The sequence below is a fragment of the Dasypus novemcinctus genome, chromosome 13 (assembly GCF_030445035.2).
Source record: "Dasypus novemcinctus isolate mDasNov1 chromosome 13, mDasNov1.1.hap2, whole genome shotgun sequence".
In the NCBI taxonomy this organism is placed as follows: Eukaryota; Metazoa; Chordata; class Mammalia; order Cingulata; family Dasypodidae; genus Dasypus; species Dasypus novemcinctus.
The window spans coordinates 49,406,820-49,427,226 of record NC_080685.1 but is presented as its reverse complement, the minus strand read 5'-3'; the positions used below and the strand labels follow the sequence as shown (position 1 = coordinate 49,427,226).

Below are 20,407 nucleotides of genomic sequence, written 5' to 3'. Positions count from 1 at the left end.
GATTTTATAGGCACTATACTCCTGTAGTATGGAATTGAATACTGAAGTGGAGAAGTCTCATGCCAAACTTACTTTTTTTAAACTTATAGATGATTTGTTTTTTTTTCCTAAATACACAAAGAAATCCTTAGCTCTGAAGTTCCAGAAATTTACTAGGAAATGTCTTAATGATGCATTCTGTATAAAATATTTCTTGAAATATGCCATCTCATATCAAATCAAAGTGATTTTTATTATTTAAATTATGTATTTGAATACTTTTCTTTATTCTAGTTTTTCATTTCTTTCTTCAGGTATATCATTTATAAATATTTGCATTTATTTCATCTATCTTCTATATCTATTAGAGATATAGATATATACCTTCCTTTTTAAAACTGTTTATTATTGATTTTCATTTAATTTTGCTAACATTTATCAAACACTTTACTCCTTGCCATTTACTGGGTTATCAACAAAATCTATTTTGCCTTTTGCTGGTTATAGTGCAGTCATTATTTTTCGTGATGCTTATATATTTTGTCTTATACTCCCTTCCTGTATTTTTCATTTTCCAGTTATTTTTCATTTTCTTTCATTATCCCATCATATGTTCCCTATGTGGTTGTACATCTACACTTTAATCTTTATTTCAAATTTTTTAAGTTCATGGAAATATGCTCTTTTCATCATTGTCATATGCTTGGTGGCAACATTTTCTGAAATTTGTTTTTCTTCTTTCCTTCCTCTCTTTATTCCCCTTGCAGTATCTTTATAGAAAGATAAGGCTATTTCCATTTTTCATTACTTATTTTCAGATTTTACAATAACCGTGTACAGTTTTGTTCTGTGGAAAGTTCCAGGGCAGTAGTGAAGGATAGCAGAAATTCTTTCTGGTTTGAAATCAAGTTCTGATGACACAGAGCTTTCTTTGCATATGTGTTTATGTGTGAGTAGTGGTGGGACAGGTAAGTTGTGGTGTATTTCTTTACTCCTTTCTGATGAACACAGTTCATCAGCTGTAGTGCTAATCAGGGTTCAATTTGTCTTCTACCCTGACTAACTTAAGACTGCTTTCTACAAGTGTGATATGATTGTGTATTTCTTCCTGCCTTGCTTTTCCTGCTATTCCATGGTTCCAAACAGGATCAAGGGAAGATCCCACTACCATGTTGGGTACTTGCTTCCTGTCATTCCAAATAAGAGATTATTTGTTTTGATTTTCATGGTGAGAATCTAGTGGAAAAATCTGGTCAGGTTTGCCTGTGATTAACAACTTTAATTGCTTCCTCTTAGAATGAATATTCCTGCATTCTCCCTGACTCCTACTTTCTCTTAAAAAAAATTTTTTTTTCTGCATTTGGTAGATCTTCCTCATCTGTTGTAGTTTTTGGTTACCAATGTTCAGGTTTTGTTGAAGATGGTGTTTGTATTTGTTTTTTAAATAACTACTTTCATTGTTTAGGTAATTCTTTTTGAAAGGGAATAATGAAATGAGAAGCATTATGACATCATCTTAAATTTTGAAATGCATTCTATACACTTTTCTTAGTAATCTAATCACACAGCTACACTCATTGTGCAGTATAAAATAGAACTCGATTCCCTTTACACATATTCACCTGTTATTCATCATAGATATCACCATGCCAGGTGCTGTTCTCATCAACAAAGAACATTTTTTCAAGGAAGACTTCCAGTTGTAACCCAATTTCTGTGCCATTTATGGTAAACAAATTAGGAAATGAATATCAAATTTATTTACCTAATAAAATAATTGCTGCTCTCTTCAGATATACTCGGGAGCTCCTCAGGAATCCTAAGGTATCAGATATAAAATCTGTAATATAGCTTGAATGAAAAATGAGCTGGGAATAAAAAGGGAAAAAATACTCTTTCAAATGTTGAAAAATCACATTTTCTCCCTCCAGAGAAGCTTCTAGAGAAAAGAACTTGGTTGCTCATACCAAATCAGGACCTCTAGACACTATAGGCAGGGCAGACAACCCCAGGAAATTAGCACCCCATTGGTGGGCCTTACTTTGGAATATATGATAACCAATCCCCCCAGTGTATCTGAGTTAGACTCATTTATAATTTTCCTACACATGGTGTTCTGCCCTTTTTGTTTGAACTTATAACTAGCACTATGCCTGTTAAATATATGTCCCAGAAACTTAAATCTTCAGTCTGTTCATGTGTTGGTTGAGCCCTGAATCTCAGCAGTGTAGCAACCAACACCTACTCTCCAGTTCATTGGACTCACCCAGAACAATGCCTATTCCAAAAAGCAGAGTGTATCTACAACTGCAAGCAGGAGCTTCATCCACCTGCCCCATGGGATCTAAGTGCCCTCTCAATCAGAAGCAGAGTGGGCATCATCCATCCCAAAATCCTTAAGACTGAGAAATGAAAAAACATAAGGGGGGGGGCGTGGAATGCAACTTTGGACCATTATTAATCTAGTAAAGGAAGAACATGTAACATTGATATAAAGGCAGTGGTCCCCAGAGGTTCTGAGAGGAGGGAGAGGGAAGAATAGGTATATCATGGGGCATTTGGGGGTCATTGGAATTGTTCGGCATGATGTGTTATGGCAATGACAGATACAGGCCAGTATACATTTTGTCAAAACCTATAAAATTGTGTGGTGCAAAGTATAAACCATAATGTAAACTGTAGTCCATGGTTAGTAACAATGCTTCAATATGTGTTCACCAACTGTAGCAAATTTACCACACTAATGAAAGAAAGATGTTTTTAATGGGGGAAATTGTGGGAAGGGGAGGGGTGGTTGATGTAAACTTTGCATAATCTAAAGCTCCTTTAAAAATAAAGAAAAAATATTTTTATAAAAAAACCTTGGGGATTTCCATGTTTGAACTTTACTCTTCTGCTTGCACGTATTACGCAGTTTATTTTTATTCCAAACCCAACTTTGTGCTTCTAAATTTGGTTATCAATCTTCTACCCCCACTTATCTGTCATTCTAGTTTATGCTGGGTTTCAGAGGGCTGACTCTTGAGGCTGTGGCAAAGTAATTCCAGTTTTCCTTTTGGTGATCTGGAATGCTCTTCCTACCTTTATATCCATTCATAGGTCAAAGTAGGTGGGTTGGAGGAAGTTGGAGAAAATATTGATGATCAGTGTTGATTAAGAAAAAGTAGAGAAATCCCATTTTCTCTGGTCTCAAGCCCTGGCTATAATCAACAATCATTATCTTTTCTTCACATTTCTTCTCTAAGATCTACCCTTGTTCCCATCACACTTTTCATAACTTTGGATATCCATTAGGTTTTGTCTATAACTTATGGTTAAAAATTGAAGAGTCACTTACAAGATTGCTACAGATGTTGAGCACCACAAGCTCAAAATTGTAATTTTCGTCTTCAAGCAAATATGATGTTGACCACTTTAATTGTGAGGCACATATATCTAGTGTATATTTACATGCCTGTGAGATAGAAAAAAGCCAATGAGGATCTCTTCATCTGATGTGAAGTAAAGACTGTGATCTCAGGAAAACTAAGGAAAACAGGAGCCCAAGACTTACTTTAACTACTCTTAACTCTGTATCCTCCAAAAACAGGATTAGAGGCACCAAGGCTGCCAAGACCACATTTTTCAGCATCCATGTGTACTGACTCATATCTTTGAGTAAATCCCCAAAGTGCCGGATGGCCATACTCCGAATACCTGCATTTCCCTGTAATACGCACACCAAAAAGATCTCATTTGAGGATATGGGCTTCTTTCTTTAAGCACATGTATATTGTGACAGTTTGAGATTATTTATGAATCTCCAAAAAGAGAAAGATTATGCTTGTAAATTGATCTGTTCTTCTGGGTGTGATACCCTTTGATGATATTGGATTCAGTTGAAGAGATCTTGATTAAACTACTTGTTAAGATTAGGGCTTTGATTCAACCATGTCAGTAAGGTGTGACTCAGGTTGCGTCCTTGCCCCATTGGTGAGCAATATAAATGGACACTCACTCAAAAGACACATGTGAAGAAAGAGAGCTCTGTCATTTTTGATCCTAGGGCCCCAGGGAGAGATGAACCATTTTCCTGATGGTTTGCAGCTGAGAGAGAGGAAGCCCTGAGAGACAAGCCCTATGCCAGCTTACAGCTGAGATTGGAAAGAAGCAGGGTCTATGGAACCTTAAGAGGAAGAGGAAGCCCAGGAAGGAGAGTCCAGGCAGAGATTAGGAACCACCTTGCTCCAATATGTGACAACTGACTTTGGTGAGAAAGCAACCTTGAGTTGGACTCTTTAGGGCCTTCTAACTGTAAGCATTCACCCCAAATAAATACTGTTTATAAAAGCCACAGATTTCTGGCACTTTGTATCAGCATCCCTTATTATTATCAGCAGATAATTACATATATATATATGCACATATATATGAAATTATTGTTATAATTTATTATCATTTATTTTTAGAAAACATTTATCTTATACCTGTCTAAATAGTCAGCTCTTCTTTTGATTTTAAAATAAGGTTTGACTTACCAAAATTCAGATTACACTAAAAAAAAAAAAATCCCCTGTGAAAAGTGAGTTTCTTAAATTCAGGAAAATGGTAGGATTTAATAACATCCTAAAAGTATAAACTTGAATAATCTGCATGATTTTGGGATAATTTTTATAAATTAGAAAATGTCTTAGAGTAATGTAACCATCATGTATTCAAATACTGGGGACATTTGCAGAGTTGTCAGTGAATACCAATGGTAGCTCTTGCATTCTGGCATAGACCAGGTTTCCAAGGGCTACTTGTGCCAAATACCGAGGTGATTGGATTATAAAGCTTCAAGCAGAGAAAAACTGTAAATCAGAGAAAACAGTAAACTTTTTATACGATAGAACCTTCCAATTTTAAAGAAAAATGCTTTGAAAATATTTGAAAATAATTTTCGCATGAATATTCCAGCCACTTACTACCTGAAGACCTTGACCTTGGCCAAGTTATCTTTTTTTCTGCCTCAGTTTCCTCATCTGTAAACTGGAGACAAAAGATTGCTCAGAGGATTATATAAGTTTTTCATGTAAATCCCTTAGAACCATGCCAGGTACATAGTAAGTGTTCAGTAAATTTTAGCCACTATTATTGTTACTACTATTAACATTTTTTTTTTTTTTTGGTGAAAATAATTTTGCCACTCAATTCCTTCCTTCTACAATTTAATAATATTGTGTTTTTTTTTCAATGAAATGAGTAAGTCACTAATTAAAAATTTTGGCAAGATTATTTACTAAGTAATAATTCTGTGTTTCACAAAGAACTCATAGTGGAAGTCTAAAAATAGATTTTCCATGGCATATCAAAGTGTTCTTATTTATTAAGTTTTATATGATAATAAACACATGGGGCATTGCACATATCAACTCTAATCCCCATAATATGCCTGTTACATTTTCTGTTTTACATATTGGGAAAATGGTGTATCAAGAGACTGGATCACTGTCTCAATCCCACGGAAGCAAAACAGGGATTTAATTCCCAGCAGTTCAGCCCCATGGTTAACCATACAGAATCATGAAGCTATATTTTCTCTTTCATTCAAAAACAGAGTTTATTCTTTGATTCTCCTTTCTTGTGGAAAGACTTTTCCATGTTCTCAGAGTGTAGTTAAAAAAAAAAAAAAAGACAGTACTTACCTGACTAATATTAGGAATCTCTGGAAAAGAGATGGTGGCTCTGTATGAAATGTCTATTTTCTGTTGACTTATTCTGTAATATCATTGCCTCAGCTAGGGCTTCAGCTGACCTACAAGATCTAAGGCTCTCACATATCTAATGGTGTAACTCACGTGATCCATAAGAGGACAGTAGCTAGAAGCAATTCTGACACACACAGAGGAGTAGGTCATCTTGTCTAATTTGCCTAAAAGCTTTCGGAGGGTGAACAAGGCCCGAATTACAACAGTTTTGTCTTTGGACAAGAAGGCATCCAGGATGGATAGTAATAAGCCGCAGACATTTTCAATCTACATATGAAAGGAGGAAAACGGTGGAATTTTCCAACTAGAAGACTTGAACTAGCATTTGGTGTATAAGCTTCTGAGTTTGGGCAGCACATGGTGGTGCGCTAGAGCTAGCTCACAAGAGTCATTTGTCAGATTGTCAAAAATTTTGTGGGCTAGTTGCTTAAAAAGTCATTACTAAAATTAGATTATATAAAATTACAATGAAATAAAAATGGTAATCAATTCTCAAAAGTTACCATTTCCTAATTCTTTTGCTACATTTTACTATTATCCATGCCCTGGAGGTTTTTTATTTCTATTGTATCTGTATGGTAGAGATACTACTGTCCTGTGTACCTCTTCTCAAGTCTGTGTTTAGTGACATCACCTTGATAACTTGAAATCAGCCATGATGGGAATATTTACACCTGGGAAATTGGCCTTGTTTCCTGGAGAGCTGGTTGTTAAACATCAATACCACTGGCAGTGTAATCTGTAAAGTAGGTGACTGTCATCTCTTTGGACATGAGAGTAACTGGTGGTGGGGCTGAGCAAAGTCAGGGGACTCACTTGCAGATCAGACCCAAACAGCACACAAGGAAAGGAAAAACATGAAAAGGGTAACCAAGAAGAGAAAGAAAGGCAAGGAAGAAAAGTAGTGTAGAAAAGAAATAAACATTCATTGAATAAATACTATTGGTTAAAGTAATAGTTTTAAATGGAAAAAAATAGAGGAAAGGACTCTACCAGTACTTGAGGCAGCTTGTATCTGCTGGGGAGTTGAGTCTTTATCAAAGAATATGAAACCTCAACCCAGATTATTTTTTATTACTTCTCATTTACTCTCCTAGCCTTGCCACAGAATCTCCCTCTCAGCTGTCAAAACATTGGGAAGTGCCTTGGACAAGGTAATAGATAAGGCAATAAATACCTTTAAAAGAAGAGTGTATAATGTTATCCACTGCCTTCTATGATTTATTTAAAGCAAACAGACCATGGCTCATTTCATTCTAAATGCAAAATGGGTGTCCACTGACTTTAAACTTTCAGAGACTATGCATAATAAACAAGGATTTATTATTAGATTTATTATTATATCAGCAATCATTTATGGAGTATCTACAACCTCAGCACTGTGCAACGTACTTGAGAATTACAAGAGAATATCAAAACAAGAGCATGCTTAGGTTCAATCTATCTAGAAGGAAACATATATTCACATGGATGCAGTGAGAAACATTAAAAGACAGTGGCTCTCAACTTTAACCCGTATCAAGATCACCTGGAGGACTTTTGAAAATACACATCGCTAGATCTTACTTTCAGAGTTTCAGACTCCATAGGACTGGGGTGGGACCCAGGGATTTGCATTTCTACCAAGTTCCCAGGTGATGCTGCTGCTGCTGGTTCAGAAACCATACCAAGAGCTTGCAGTTGATATGGCTCTGAGAAGGTGATGGGGGTTAGAATATTCAGTGAAGTTTGACTTCAGCTAATCATTAAAAAATGAGAAAAATGTGGATATATATGGAGAAAAGCATGATGACTAGAAGAAAAAGCTGAAGCAAGTACTCTGAGATAGGAATTAATGTGTGTGTGTGTTGGAAGGAGAATGAGTCTGTGTGTGTGGCCAGGCTGTCTTAAGGGGGAGCATTCTTGTAGAGCAATGCTGATAAGTAAATTCTGAGTGAAATGTATGATTTTCTGGAAAAAAAACAACAAGGTGATAAAGCCACTGAATTGACTTAACAAATCTATTCAACTCATCTTCTTTACTGTAAAACACTAGGCTTTGAAATTATTTTAGTTGTAGAGAAATATCAATGTATTATCAATAAGGATATTGAGCAATATTAGAACTTCAGATCATGACTTTGATGGTGCTGGCAGAACCAAATTGCACACACATACCTCATTGACCATTGGTGCCATGCTTGCAATTTTTTGAAGACTCAGTTTGCTAACTGCAGAATTTGAGTCATTGACCCAGTTCCTGAAAAGTATCAGAAATTCTTCTGGGAATGGGTCCTTGAAGAAGTTATTCAGAAGCTGAAAGTAAACATGCTTAATGAGTTTATAAGCAGGTTAAAAACCAAAGTGTAAGATTTCTGCCTCAGTCACAAAAATTAAGACATTTTCACTAAAACAGTAACACAAGTCATGCAAAAACTCCAACTACTTTGATCTTATTCCTACATATATGTGTGCAAAGAGAAAATAGTCAGAATAGGGAATAGCTATTTTGCTGTATATATATTTTCTTTCTTTAGTTTTGGAACCTGCATGACCCAATTTAAATTACCTTCCTATCCTCAACTGCAGAAAGGTTTTAATGAGTCATTTCCTTGGCAGTGAATGTTTACATGTGTTAGGAGGAGAAGTTTTCCATGGACCAGCCACTGTGCTTGTTAGTTAATGGGAATACAGTGGTGAGTAAAACAGTCTCAATCCATGACCTTGGTGAGTTTGTAGAATAGCTGGAGAGAGAGATACTACACTATGATACATACTATCCTATAAGAACAATTTTAATGTACTGTAATCACCAATAGGAAGGAAAGTTACAGGATGCCAAAAAAAGATTTAAAGGAGAACTGAGTTTTGGTTATGTGGTCTATATTGAATTTAGAATGAGAACGTGATATTGAGATTTGAACTTGAAGACGGAGGTGGCATTTGGAGAAGATCCCTCCAAGTAGGGTGTGTTAAACAGAGTTTTCCAAGGACACAGAACCAACTGGATATATACATATATATATATATATATATATATATATATATACTTAATATATATAAATATATAATATACTGATATTTATTAATATATACTTATTTGGTTTCAGCTATATAATGTATAATATAATGTAGTTTAAAATTTATATAAATATACAATAGTACTAAACTTTCTGGGTAAAAGTTAAGATATTTTTATAAATATTTTTGTCTCTAGAATATATCTCACTAAGTATGTATAGTCAAAGCACTAAGTAAATAAGTTACATCATGTAATTATATTACCCATATGGTTAAGTTATTAATTTGATACATAATTAAATTCATTTGTGTCTGTTTCAGGTTTTGCTTTATATTTTTTCTTCAGTCAATTTTATTCTTTCAATAATGCTATTCAAATAAAAAACATCCAAAAAGTTGTACTTGGAGATTCTTATTCCCATCCCTATCACTTTACCCCATTCCTCCCACCTCTTATAAGTAATCATTTTCATAAGTGTTTTTTTCTTTTTATATTTTATATATTTTGAGGTCCCTGGTGCCTCCTAAAAACAAAAACAAACAACAAGAAAACAAATGAAAAAACCAACTCAGGGGAGCTGATGTGGCTCAGTGGCTGAGCACCAGCTTCCCTCATATGAGGTACTGGTTTCAATCCCTGGCCCCAGTACCTAAAAAAAAAAATTATGATTTATTATTGCAATATTCATTTAAATTGATTTATATACCCTTCAGAAAGCTTTAGAAGTAGTATAGTGTATAGGCATATCTTTTATAGATTATTAACTGTTTTGCTGAATATGTTTGAAATCATCTCAAGTTTTAAAAACACAGGACATCACAACTTAGTTCAAGAATTGTCTAATACAGTATTTTATGGAAAAACTGGATTGACTCAGATAATTTCAACTTAAAGTATATTTTCTACATACCTTTTCTAAGCAAAAGGACTTCCACAATTTACTGGATACCACCATGATGATATAACAATATATGGTCCCACATTTTTATTTTACCTTTTTAGCTAATTCATCTTTTTAAAAGAGATAGTCCAAGGTATCACTTAGATCCCAGATATTACTGACCATATTTATTAAGTATATCCCAGGATATACTTTAACAAGAGTGTAGAGAGGTATGAATTGATACTATAAAAATAATTAGTGTTTGTGCAAATCCATACCTTCTAGGTCATCTCCTGTAATCCAGATCTACTGCTACCCCCAACCTCAGTTATGTCATTCTCTTAACTTTTGATAAAAACCAATATTCAGAGAGCGAGGTAAAAGGCTGGAGTGTTAACTTAAGTTTTGATAAAGAAAAAGAATGAGAACCCAGTTGTTCACAGTTTCCTAATAACACTCACTTCAGTGAGGAATAATACTGTGATGACACTGTCTTCTGACCTTCTAGGACCTTCGACTGAGAGTTTGTAGAGGTAATACAGTGTCTCTGGAAACTGTGGAAAGTTAAAGTCACTGAGAGTTCTGTGTAGGAGAATAAGTTGCTGAATTAGCAAAGAAGAAAAAAGGTACTGTATTAACAAATGCTAATTGTGGTAAAGAGAGAATCATTATCATACCTCACACCCACCCAGATCCAAAGAAAAGATTATTCCATATTCTAGGATAAAATACCTCCTCACTATCAATGCTACACAGACTCTGGGGCATCTATACCTGGATCCTCGACAATATCTATTTTCTTAATGTCATTGTACTTTCTTGTCCACCCATCCTTTGCCACAGAACAGAATGCCCTATATTATTATAAGTTGCCATCAAGCCCTGCCCAAAGGAAAGGAAAATAAATATCTAGTGTTCAATCTGAGGAGGCCATCCAGGTCAACTTTGTGGCTTTGGACTGAGTCCTTCCTTTGAATGAAATAATGAAGAAGAGCCAGCAAGTTTGGGGTCACCCTGGGCTCCTCAGTAGAAGAGGTGTGTGTACTTATTCACTCAGCCATTCCCCATAATCTCTTGAGCGGAGACCAGGATTACAATTGTCCTGACTTTACTGGCCACTAGAATGTGATTGATGGGGGTAGGATTGGGAAGGATGATGTAACAGAGATTTCATTTCAAGACTCCAGGTTGATTCTGAAACAGTGCTTCTCAAAATGTACACATTCAAATCATCTAAGGAGCTTGCTAAAATGCAGATTTTTGATTCCATAGGTTTGGGGTGGGGCCTTAGAGTCTGTATTTTTAACAAGGTCCCACAGGATGCTGGTGCTCCTGGTCTTGACCACATATTGAGAAAGAAGGTCCAAAGTGACCAAGGAGAGTGACTCTTAACTTGGAGCCACTTGAAGGCTGCAGATATGCAGATTATTATACAGTAAGATGTGTTCCCAAGATGCAAGTGCACATATGATGCCATTTTAAAAGTACCAGGAGCACAGAGTTCATAAAGACTTTACTCTCTGGATCAGTCACAACTTCAAATGGTCTGTCATCTTGTCAAGACCATGAATTTTGACTCTGAAAATCTGAACCTATAATCAGGAGCTTGCAATACCTAAAGGGCTAATCAGAAAGGACTCCCTTTTAGTACAAGAAAAGTAAGTCTTCTTCATTATACCTTCCCAAATTTATTTGTCTCATAAGCTGAGGTTTCACCAGACCTCTTTAAAGTGGGAGCACATCTATAATTGTGTGATGCCTTAAAAAAAAGAATCACCTAACATTAAGGGAAAAAAGGCAGACTCAACTCTGGTCCTGTATTTCTAAACAAGAAATCTATTATGTGAAGGAAGGGAAGTGGGGTATTTGTATCATCAAGTACGAGGGCAAGGAAATGGAAAATATACCAAAGTAAAAACATTCAAAACAATTGAAGAGATAGAAATCAAACAGCAACTCAGTTCATTAAGGGAGATTTTGTAGTTGGAGTGGATGCTGCTTGTGTTCCCACATGACTTAATTAAAAGAAGATGAAGAAGGTGGGATGGAGAACTAGAATCCTACACAGAACCTTCTATTCTTACTTGGCAATAAGGTAGACTCCGTGATGGGGAAACAGCATAGCATACTCGTTCCAGCAGTTCTTTTTTTGAAGAACAGAATCCACCTGCTGCAGTCCAGAACATTTCAGCAGAATTCTCAGGGCATCCCGGGCAAATCTAAGACCCCAAAGAAGAAAAGAGTCATTGCCTGATTGTGATCCTCCTATTAGTATGTACATGTAACCTGCCTTTTCATCTGTTCTTGGGCAGGATGCAGGTTTTGGGAAAAGGGATGCTTCAGAGGAAGGTGACTGATAAATGCTCTCCAGTTTCCCTGATTGACATGAGATGGGAGGATGTAAGGGGATAAATTGAAATGCAGAATAAAATATGGGGATAATAGATAGGTTCAAATTTCCTTGCAGAGCAGAGAAGCCAACTTTTCATTTGAGCAAAAGGAAAGAGCCAAACCTCGCAGACTCTCCTTGCCCTAATATGGACAGAATGACTGCATATAGTCATAAGCCCACACATCAAACCATCAACCACACAGCTTCACAGTTCACATAGCACATTAGCGCACATTATTTCATCTGGTATGTACAATGATTCTGAGAAGTTACTATCAGAGAGAAAATGGCAGAGATGGAATGTGTTCGACTTTGGATCTAATGTCCTCCCTGTTCTCTCTTGTCTCCATGGCCTCTTGTTGATCTTATAGTGAGTATGGCAGCAATAAACAGTGTTCTATGGCAGTGTTTCTTCATATGTAGGACACGTGCTCACTCAAGATCCTAGTTAACTTCTAGGTGTTCTGTATAGTTACTTTTTTGAAGGGTCTCTTCCCTTCAGAGGGGAGAAAATAGTGATACTTTGATGCATTACAAATGGATATTGTAAAGAGTCCCACATGAGCTCAAGAAAGTGAAAAGAGTTGACAGTTGGAAGCTTATCTCTTATTGAATCTGGAATAACTGCTACTATCTCACAAAGGCATCTCAATTGTGGTCAGTTTCAGTTCACTGATGTAATAGATTTGAAGCAAGAGTGCCATCAAGAGCTGGGGGAAAAACTCTGCCACGGCTTTCTTGTAAGAACCAACAGGCAGCAACGTGCACAGGGCCTGGGATGCCTACAAGAGAAGGAGAAAGGAATTAAGAGTGTAACCCTGAAATTCTTTACTTCATCTCCCTCTAAACCCAGGCAGCCATAAAGAGGGGAGAAAGGGGCCCTCCCCCCACCTCCTTGAAGGCAGCCCGACCCATAAAACTGAAAGCATGCATGCGTACTCAATCATTCACTCAACAATATTAAGTCAGTTATGAACCAGAACTGTGCCAAGCATTCTGTGACAAGGAGCCTCCAAAGACCATAAACAATCCCCAGGCAGCAAACCAGCAGGAAGCAAGCTGCATATTCTGCCCAATTCTCCCTGAGGCATACAACCCAAGGTCCACTTCATATGTGACTATTGAAAAGAGTCTTCTAATAATCCAGGTACTCCTTGGGCAGAAGGCAATATGGGACAATGACATATTTCAGGGGCAGAAGGACAGGTCACGAACAGATCACTCACTCCATCCCCACGCCTCACATTTGGTGGTTCACCATTGATTTTTTTTCTATTGTATTTCTGTAAGAGCTAAATTTACTACCAAATTTGAATTTGGACCTTGGGAGATATATTATGATGGCCATGAATGAGATTAGATCTTTACATGGCTACACAATTCTATGTGATCTAGACAGTGGCCACCTCTCTGATAACATTTCCTTCACTTTAACCCTTGCTCAATGAATTCCAGATTCTCCAGTCTCCTTGTTTTCACTTACATACCAGGCTTGCTCCCACCCACCACAGGGCTTTCAGCCTTATCTCTGTCCAGAACACTCTTGTTCAGATGTCTGCACAGATCCCTCCCTTTATCAGGTTTATTATTGGATATCACCTAATCAGAGAGACCTGCCCTGACCAACTTACCTAAATCTTCCCTTTTAGTCTCTTTCCCCCATACCACTTTATATTTCTTCTAAGCATTTCACCATCTGGCATATTGCACGTTTAGTTGTTCATTGTCCATGTCTCTCACCAGACAAAATCAGGACCTGCCATAGCAGGCACTTGATAAGCATGTGTTGGATGAATGAATGAGAGCAGGAGTAGGGCAAGGAAATTTGGGTGAGTCTGCTGACAGATAAGGATTTTCATGATGAGAAAAACAACACTGAGTAAAATAACCACTCATTGCATTATTTACCGCCACTGGCATCATGTTAACACCATCGAGAGAGGAACGTCTCTTTTCCATTAGATAATTCTCCATTTCCCCAGGCTTTCCTCTCAGTATCAACAAGATTGTCTTCAGCACGTGAGGGGCCACGCTTGACTCAGAGCCTGCTGCCTGCCACATCAGGATCAGAGTGCTGCAAACACAGTCCCCCACAACCCCACCAATAATGAGAAATGTAAGTTTTTTGTGACACGAATCAAGAAGAGTCTTGGTTTTAAATTTCTAATATTTTTTAAAGCAAAGACTGTGCAGAAAATTCCAAAACAAATTGATATCCCCTTTCCCAGATGGTCCCTTTAGTCTCTTACCCTTGCAATCAGAGGAAGATATAAGACCTTATGGAAAATAGTCTGCAAGTTCATTTCCTGCTGCTATGTAAACATCTGTCCAACTCAATTGATTCAATTTCTGGACCCCATACTCTATTTCTCCCATTATGTGAACCTATTTGTCCAGGGATAATAGTTTTTAAAAACTGGTATGGAAATAGAAATTATTATATACATCAATATGTAAATAAAAACCTAAACTATTATAAACCTATTCCTTTTTTTTCTAAATTAAATTATATATATATACACACACACTAAAACTCTCTACAAAGAATAAGACACAGGGCAAATTATTTATTAAGTCATTGTAATCCTTTCCAAATCACTTATTGACTTTCAGTAATTGATGGTGTAATCTCTTTTGAGGCAGTTATCACTAGTAAGAAACTGCAATAATCAATGATCTTACTAAGTATCTTGATTTGCTTGAGATTCCATTTCATCCAGGGAATTATAAAGAAGAAACGGAGTTAACTGAAGCAGGCTGACATACCAATAATCCTTTGCAGTGCTGGTCAAAACCCCTGCCCCAGCCTAGGAGGAAGAACTGGAACAAAGAGTTCAAACTGACACCAGCAAAGACTGCTGATCTTTGCCAAACAGCCACAATCTTACATCAACATCCTGCTTGCTAATTAACAAACCCGGCCTCAAGGACACCCTGCCCAAACAACCCCTGTAGCCCTCTATCATCCATGCAACTCACAGAACACACACAATGACCATACACCCTTTGTTTCAAGTAGCCATATAAGCTGCTTCTCCAGCTCACCCCTTCAAGCAGAAACCTCTTTAGGTGCTGCCCCTGCATTAATGCAACTTTAGCTCAATAGACTTGCTCTGTAGAACCTCCCTCCAGGCCCCCAGCCTTTTAAATCTGTTTATTTTATTTTCCGCAAAACAGTAGCTAATTGGTGCCCTTGTCTGAGCTGTGATCTGACATAAAGAACTTCAACAAACTCTTCCAACCACTAATCCTTTAGACTGATAATCATTAGGCAATTTAGAGTCTCAAAAAGTAGAGACTTTCTCTTAACATCACTGATGTTCATGATGCCAAATCCTCTCTTAGCTTCTGCTGAGTTTTTCATGCAGTCAGGATAAGCTCTTTTATGAACTAATATATAATTATCAATATAAACACTGAGATGAATAATTCTCAAAAATTATTTATTAGAATGGTATATTTAAATAGGTTAAATCCCTGAGGCCATAGAAGAGATGGCCTAAGTGGGTTTAGGCCATCATTAGATTCCTAGTTCTGTCACTTACCTTTTTTTTTTTTTTAAGATTTATTTTATTTATTTCTCCCCACCCCCTCGTTGTTTGCACTTGCTGCTTCAGTTTGTCGTGTGCTCATCTTCCTTTTAGGAGGCACTGGGAAGTGACCCCGGGAGCTCAATCACTTGAGCCACATCTGTTTCCCACTTAAGTTTTAAATAGCCTTTACTTTTATCAACATTTTCATCTCTGGAGTGTGGAAAATGATATATTTAGAGTTGTCAAATGAGTTAGTATATATTTCAAACAATTTCTGGCCCAGAACATGCAATCTATGCAGATTAGCTTTTAACAATACTAATTTTGCTAATGCTCACAATGATGGGAATTTGATGAGTTTTCATGACTTCATCACATTACATTGGCATGAAATCCTAGAGGGATGATGTCTTTTGGCCTTCTGTCTGTCCTGGGAGTGGTCTGTCATGTGATTGGAGCCCACAACACCTGTGGTGGCTGAAAAGGCCTCCATTCCAGTTCACTCAGAGCCAAGGTCCCATGGAAGCTTTGGGCCATGCAAGGGTGATTCCAAGGTAGCATTGGATGGTGGCCGCAAGGATAGCCTTGGGTCACCAGGAACACCATCTTTCTCATCATCTTTCCCATCTCTGGCCAGGAGTTCACACAGGAATGAGTACCCGAAGCAGGAGATGTAGCAACCTGGCTGGCTCTCGGGAGATAAAGGGGAGCGAGGACCAGAAGGCACTGGCCCATCAGTAGATACCACAGTCCTGGAGAAGGATCTCAGAGGTCCCTATCTGTGCCAGGAATTAATCTTTTAGTTGCTGGATGATGGAGCAGTCAGTGGGGTTCCAGGAAAGGAACTGGGCATGGCCAGGCTGGCAGGAGGCTTAGGGCAGCAGCTCTTTACAAAACAGTACAGGAACATTTTAATATTTTGATGAGTAGGGCAGAACCAGTGTTCCTATATATTAGAAATTTCTTCTTCCCTTCTGTGAGCTCTATTTTGCTCATATCTTATACCTGAGCAAAAAGCATATTAGGAAGAGTCTTTGCCTCAGACAATGCTTCCTAGTACTAAAAAAAAATAGAATTAAGAGGGACCACAGAGACAATAAGCCAAAGTATATTTTACAATTAGTAAAACTGTGCTCAAAGGAGTGAACCATTTTGCCAAAAGTCACACCTATAATTAGTGGCTCAGATGTAACTAGAACCACAACTTCTCAACCTCTAGTCCCCTAGTTCCTTCCCCTAAAGAGTCACTCTTCAAGATTATTCTTGTGGTTGCAGCAATGGGCACATGTTCATGGAATTCATGGAATTCGCTGAACACCCTGACACAGCTGGATTGATAGAATAGTGAAACAGCCTTTTGAAAACTCAACTACGGCACTAATTTGGTGGCAATGCCTTGCAGGACTGGGGCAGAATTCTGCAGGAAGCTATATATACTGTAAATCAGCATCCACTGTACAGTGCTGCTTTTCCCATAGCCAGGATTCATGCATCCAGGAATTAAGGGATGGAAATGGGAATGATATCACTTACTACTTCCGCTAGTGAGCCACTAGAAAAAGTTTTGCTTCCCATCTGACTTTACACTTTGCTGATCTAGAAGCCTTTGTTCCAAAAGGAGGAGTGCTTCTCTCATTAGACAAAACAACTATTCCATTGACTTGGAAGTTAAGATTGCCACCTGGCCACTCTGGGCTCCTCTTGCCCCTGAATCAACAAAGAGGGGAATTACTGTACTAACTGGGGTGACTGATCTTGACTATCAAGGGGAAATGGACTGCACCTACACAATGGAGGTAAAGAAGAATTTGCCTGGAATACAGATGCCCTAGGGTATCTCTTAGACTATCAGAGTCCTATGATTAAAGTCAATGAAAAACTGCAACAGCCCAATCCAGGCAGGAATGGCCCAGAATCTTCAGGAATGAAGGTTTGGGCCACCTCACCAGGGAAAGAATCATTACCAGCTGAGGTGCTTGCTGAGGGTAAAGGGAATATGGACTGGGTAGTGAGACATAGGAGCTACGACCCCATGACCAGTTGCAGAAATGAGGACCATAATGGTTCTGAGCATTTCTTCCTTGTTTTGTTGTGTATATGTTTGCATATACACAAATATTTTTATTTTCTTCCTGTCTTATCCTCTCCATCATGTAACATAAATTGTATTAAATTTATGTCATGGTATTTTATCTTACCTTCTGGCTGACCAGATCCTTCATGTTTCTCTGGTTTTGCTCAACTCCAAATCCTGGCCTTTTCTTCCCCAATCCTGTCCTACTGTCACACAAGACCAGGAGCTGACTTCACCAGTTAATTTCACCTCATTCTAATTGTGCCAGCTTTCTGTGCTCCCTGAAATTTACATATTGTTTGTACTGGGTACTCTAGCAGCTTCTATCTTGTGTGTGTCCCTCTCCTCAAGGAAATGCCTGAGGGCTGATACACACAGTAAGCACTTAGTTCCTGAATGAGAAAACCCTTTCAGTATTATGAAGAGCTTTAATTTCCAGAAATTTTCTTAAATAGTAAAATACTCAATGTATTTTTTTTTTAAGAAAAAGTAAGTTTGACCCTTTGTTCATTTCAATACCCTTTCACAGACATTAACTCATTTAACCACATACAGCATTATAAACAGAAAGGACTTCAATTCACAGATGAGGAAAATGAGGATCAAGGAGTTTATGCAACTTGTATGTCTTGTATGGTCACACAGAATGTTAGGGTCAAGGAAGAGACAGAATCCAAATTCATTTGTTTCCAAAGCCTGAGTCCTTTCCATACGATTATTTCCTGCCTCTCCCTGTTAACAGTAGAGAGATATTACCATTTTTTCCCCCAATGTATACATTGTAGAGAAAGTGATATGATTGACTAAGCTCTTATAATGTACCTGCTAGATCATACCTTCCCATATGCTGCCATGGAGCAGTTTTTCTTTTTAGACATTTCTTGTGATCCTTGATTTCAGATTAACAGCTAAGGAACAGGGTATTCCCAAATATATTTGGGGTTTTTAAATGTTTCATTACTTTCTTGGTGGGTAGAAATATCTTACATTTGTCCTTCATAAATGAAAAGAACTATTTTTTTTCTTAAAGAAAAATGAGTAAATTCACATATAGGAAGAAAAACCCATTACCCCTTGGAGGAGAGGTTTGTTCCTCTGAGATGGGTAGCAGAACACAGTTTAAAGCTTCATATAAATAATCGTGACATAGATCATTTAATGAGGGCCTACTGTGTGCTAGGTATTGTACTAGGATATGAGTAACATTCATGGTCTTATTTAAGCCTTACATTCTTCCTATGAGATGAAAAAATAAACCTTCATTTCAGGGGGAAAAAAACCCAGACCTGACTGTGATAGATCAAGACCTGAACCCAGGTCCCCCTGACTCTGGAGCCTAAGAACCAACCTTTGCAGTGGGGCTCGGGGGCCTTTCTTACTTGTCTGCTGGGACTGGGTAGTCCATCAGCTGAAAGATGACCTTCTTTGGTGAAGTACGTGTCAACAGTGTGATGACCCGCAACAAAGCATGCCTTGTAACAAGAGCGGCATCTCCACACAATTGCTTATAAATAGTGTCCACAATCTTAGACACCTGAAAGAGAAATTTCACAGATTAGCAAGTGTTTCTTGCTCCATGGTAACTACAAAATAAAGGTATTTCTTGGATGGAAGAATTTAGTCGTTCTCAGAATTACCAAGGAAACAAGAATACATGAATAAGCATTAGCAGAAAGTATATTTATGATTGTAACTATATGATGCAAAATATGTATTTGGATGAGAAATAAACATGTGCATTTATGGATAGTGGGAAAATACTAATTTTTTATAAGTTAAGTTTATTTTGGAGGTGGTGGGAGAGGTTGGAGATCCATTGTGCAGTTCACACAAGCTCAGTAGAGAAAATGCGTATAATTCAAGTCCTTAAAGCAGTATATATATATATATGTATATTTATACATATATATAAAATGTATATTTATACATTATATATTTATATATATAAAAGGAATGAAATAGCAATGCAACTGTTTACTTCAAGAAAACCTTCTGAAAATTAAAGAAGGATTGAATCTACATATTTAAGAGGTGAGCCATGTAGCAGAAGAACAGTTTTCCTTCTCATGTATTCTTTAACAAGGAGAATTCTAGCAAGATCTGGAATTTGCCTCAAATCAATGACTGTATATTCAACATCAAATTCAACCCACCCAGGTCATCTCACTTCTTTGAAAATACTCTTCAGAGATCATAAACAGAAAAGTTAGTTGATGTAAATGTACATTTCATTGCAGCTGCATCATATATACATTCAATTACCTGTGTGTACTCCTCTGCTCAAAACAGAAGAAAAAAAAGAAAATAAGTATGTGCTAAGCAGTGCAGGACATTCCTCCAGTGGCAGGAATGAAATGAGAGACCTTAAGCCATTGCTCTTCTTTATAAGCCTCTTAACTATAGGATTGAGAGCTTCTCCTCTTCCTCCTTTAAATGCAGTATGGCTCTAAAATGGGCCAGCTGAGCCACTGTGTGCTCAACTCTAGAAGTAATGATTTGTTTCAATCCCTGAGGAGAGACCTGCTAGATTTACTTAAAGATTGTAAACTCATACCTTATATGTGTAATTTGGGGGATTTTCAAGAATAATTTTAATCATACACAATTTTTAATTATAATTGGCTTTAGAACCTACCCTTGCTTAAGAATCTACTGTATTCAATAATTCAGTTGTTTGTGGACCTGGGGTAGGGTAGTAGCCTAAGTTGATGAACTCCATTTTGCTTAGTTTTTTCTCTGTGCTTAGTGAGTTCACTCTAGCAGAGTCTAGTTTAGTAAGTCTAATTTCCTGTTTGGCCTCTCTTCCTCCCCAGGAT

The 20,407-nt window shown here is 37.4% G+C and overlaps 1 protein-coding gene across 1 annotated transcript in view; it reads right to left on the bottom strand.

The window, feature by feature from the left end:
- MROH9 (maestro heat like repeat family member 9) overlaps positions 1-20,407 on the bottom strand; it is a 103,582-nt gene that overhangs the window by 8,433 nt on the left and 74,742 nt on the right. The window contains exons 9-18 of the mRNA XM_058310108.1: positions 18,971-19,125; positions 13,893-14,058; positions 12,624-12,766; positions 11,677-11,811; positions 10,054-10,174; positions 7,866-8,003; positions 5,799-5,975; positions 3,533-3,685; positions 3,317-3,433; positions 1,745-1,847 (exon numbers count right to left, since the gene is read on the bottom strand). Of these exons, the coding sequence (XP_058166091.1) occupies positions 1,745-1,847; positions 3,317-3,433; positions 3,533-3,685; positions 5,799-5,975; positions 7,866-8,003; positions 10,054-10,174; positions 11,677-11,811; positions 12,624-12,766; positions 13,893-14,058; positions 18,971-19,125 (1,408 nt within the window). The remainder of the gene's footprint in view (positions 1-1,744; positions 1,848-3,316; positions 3,434-3,532; positions 3,686-5,798; positions 5,976-7,865; positions 8,004-10,053; positions 10,175-11,676; positions 11,812-12,623; positions 12,767-13,892; positions 14,059-18,970; positions 19,126-20,407) is intronic.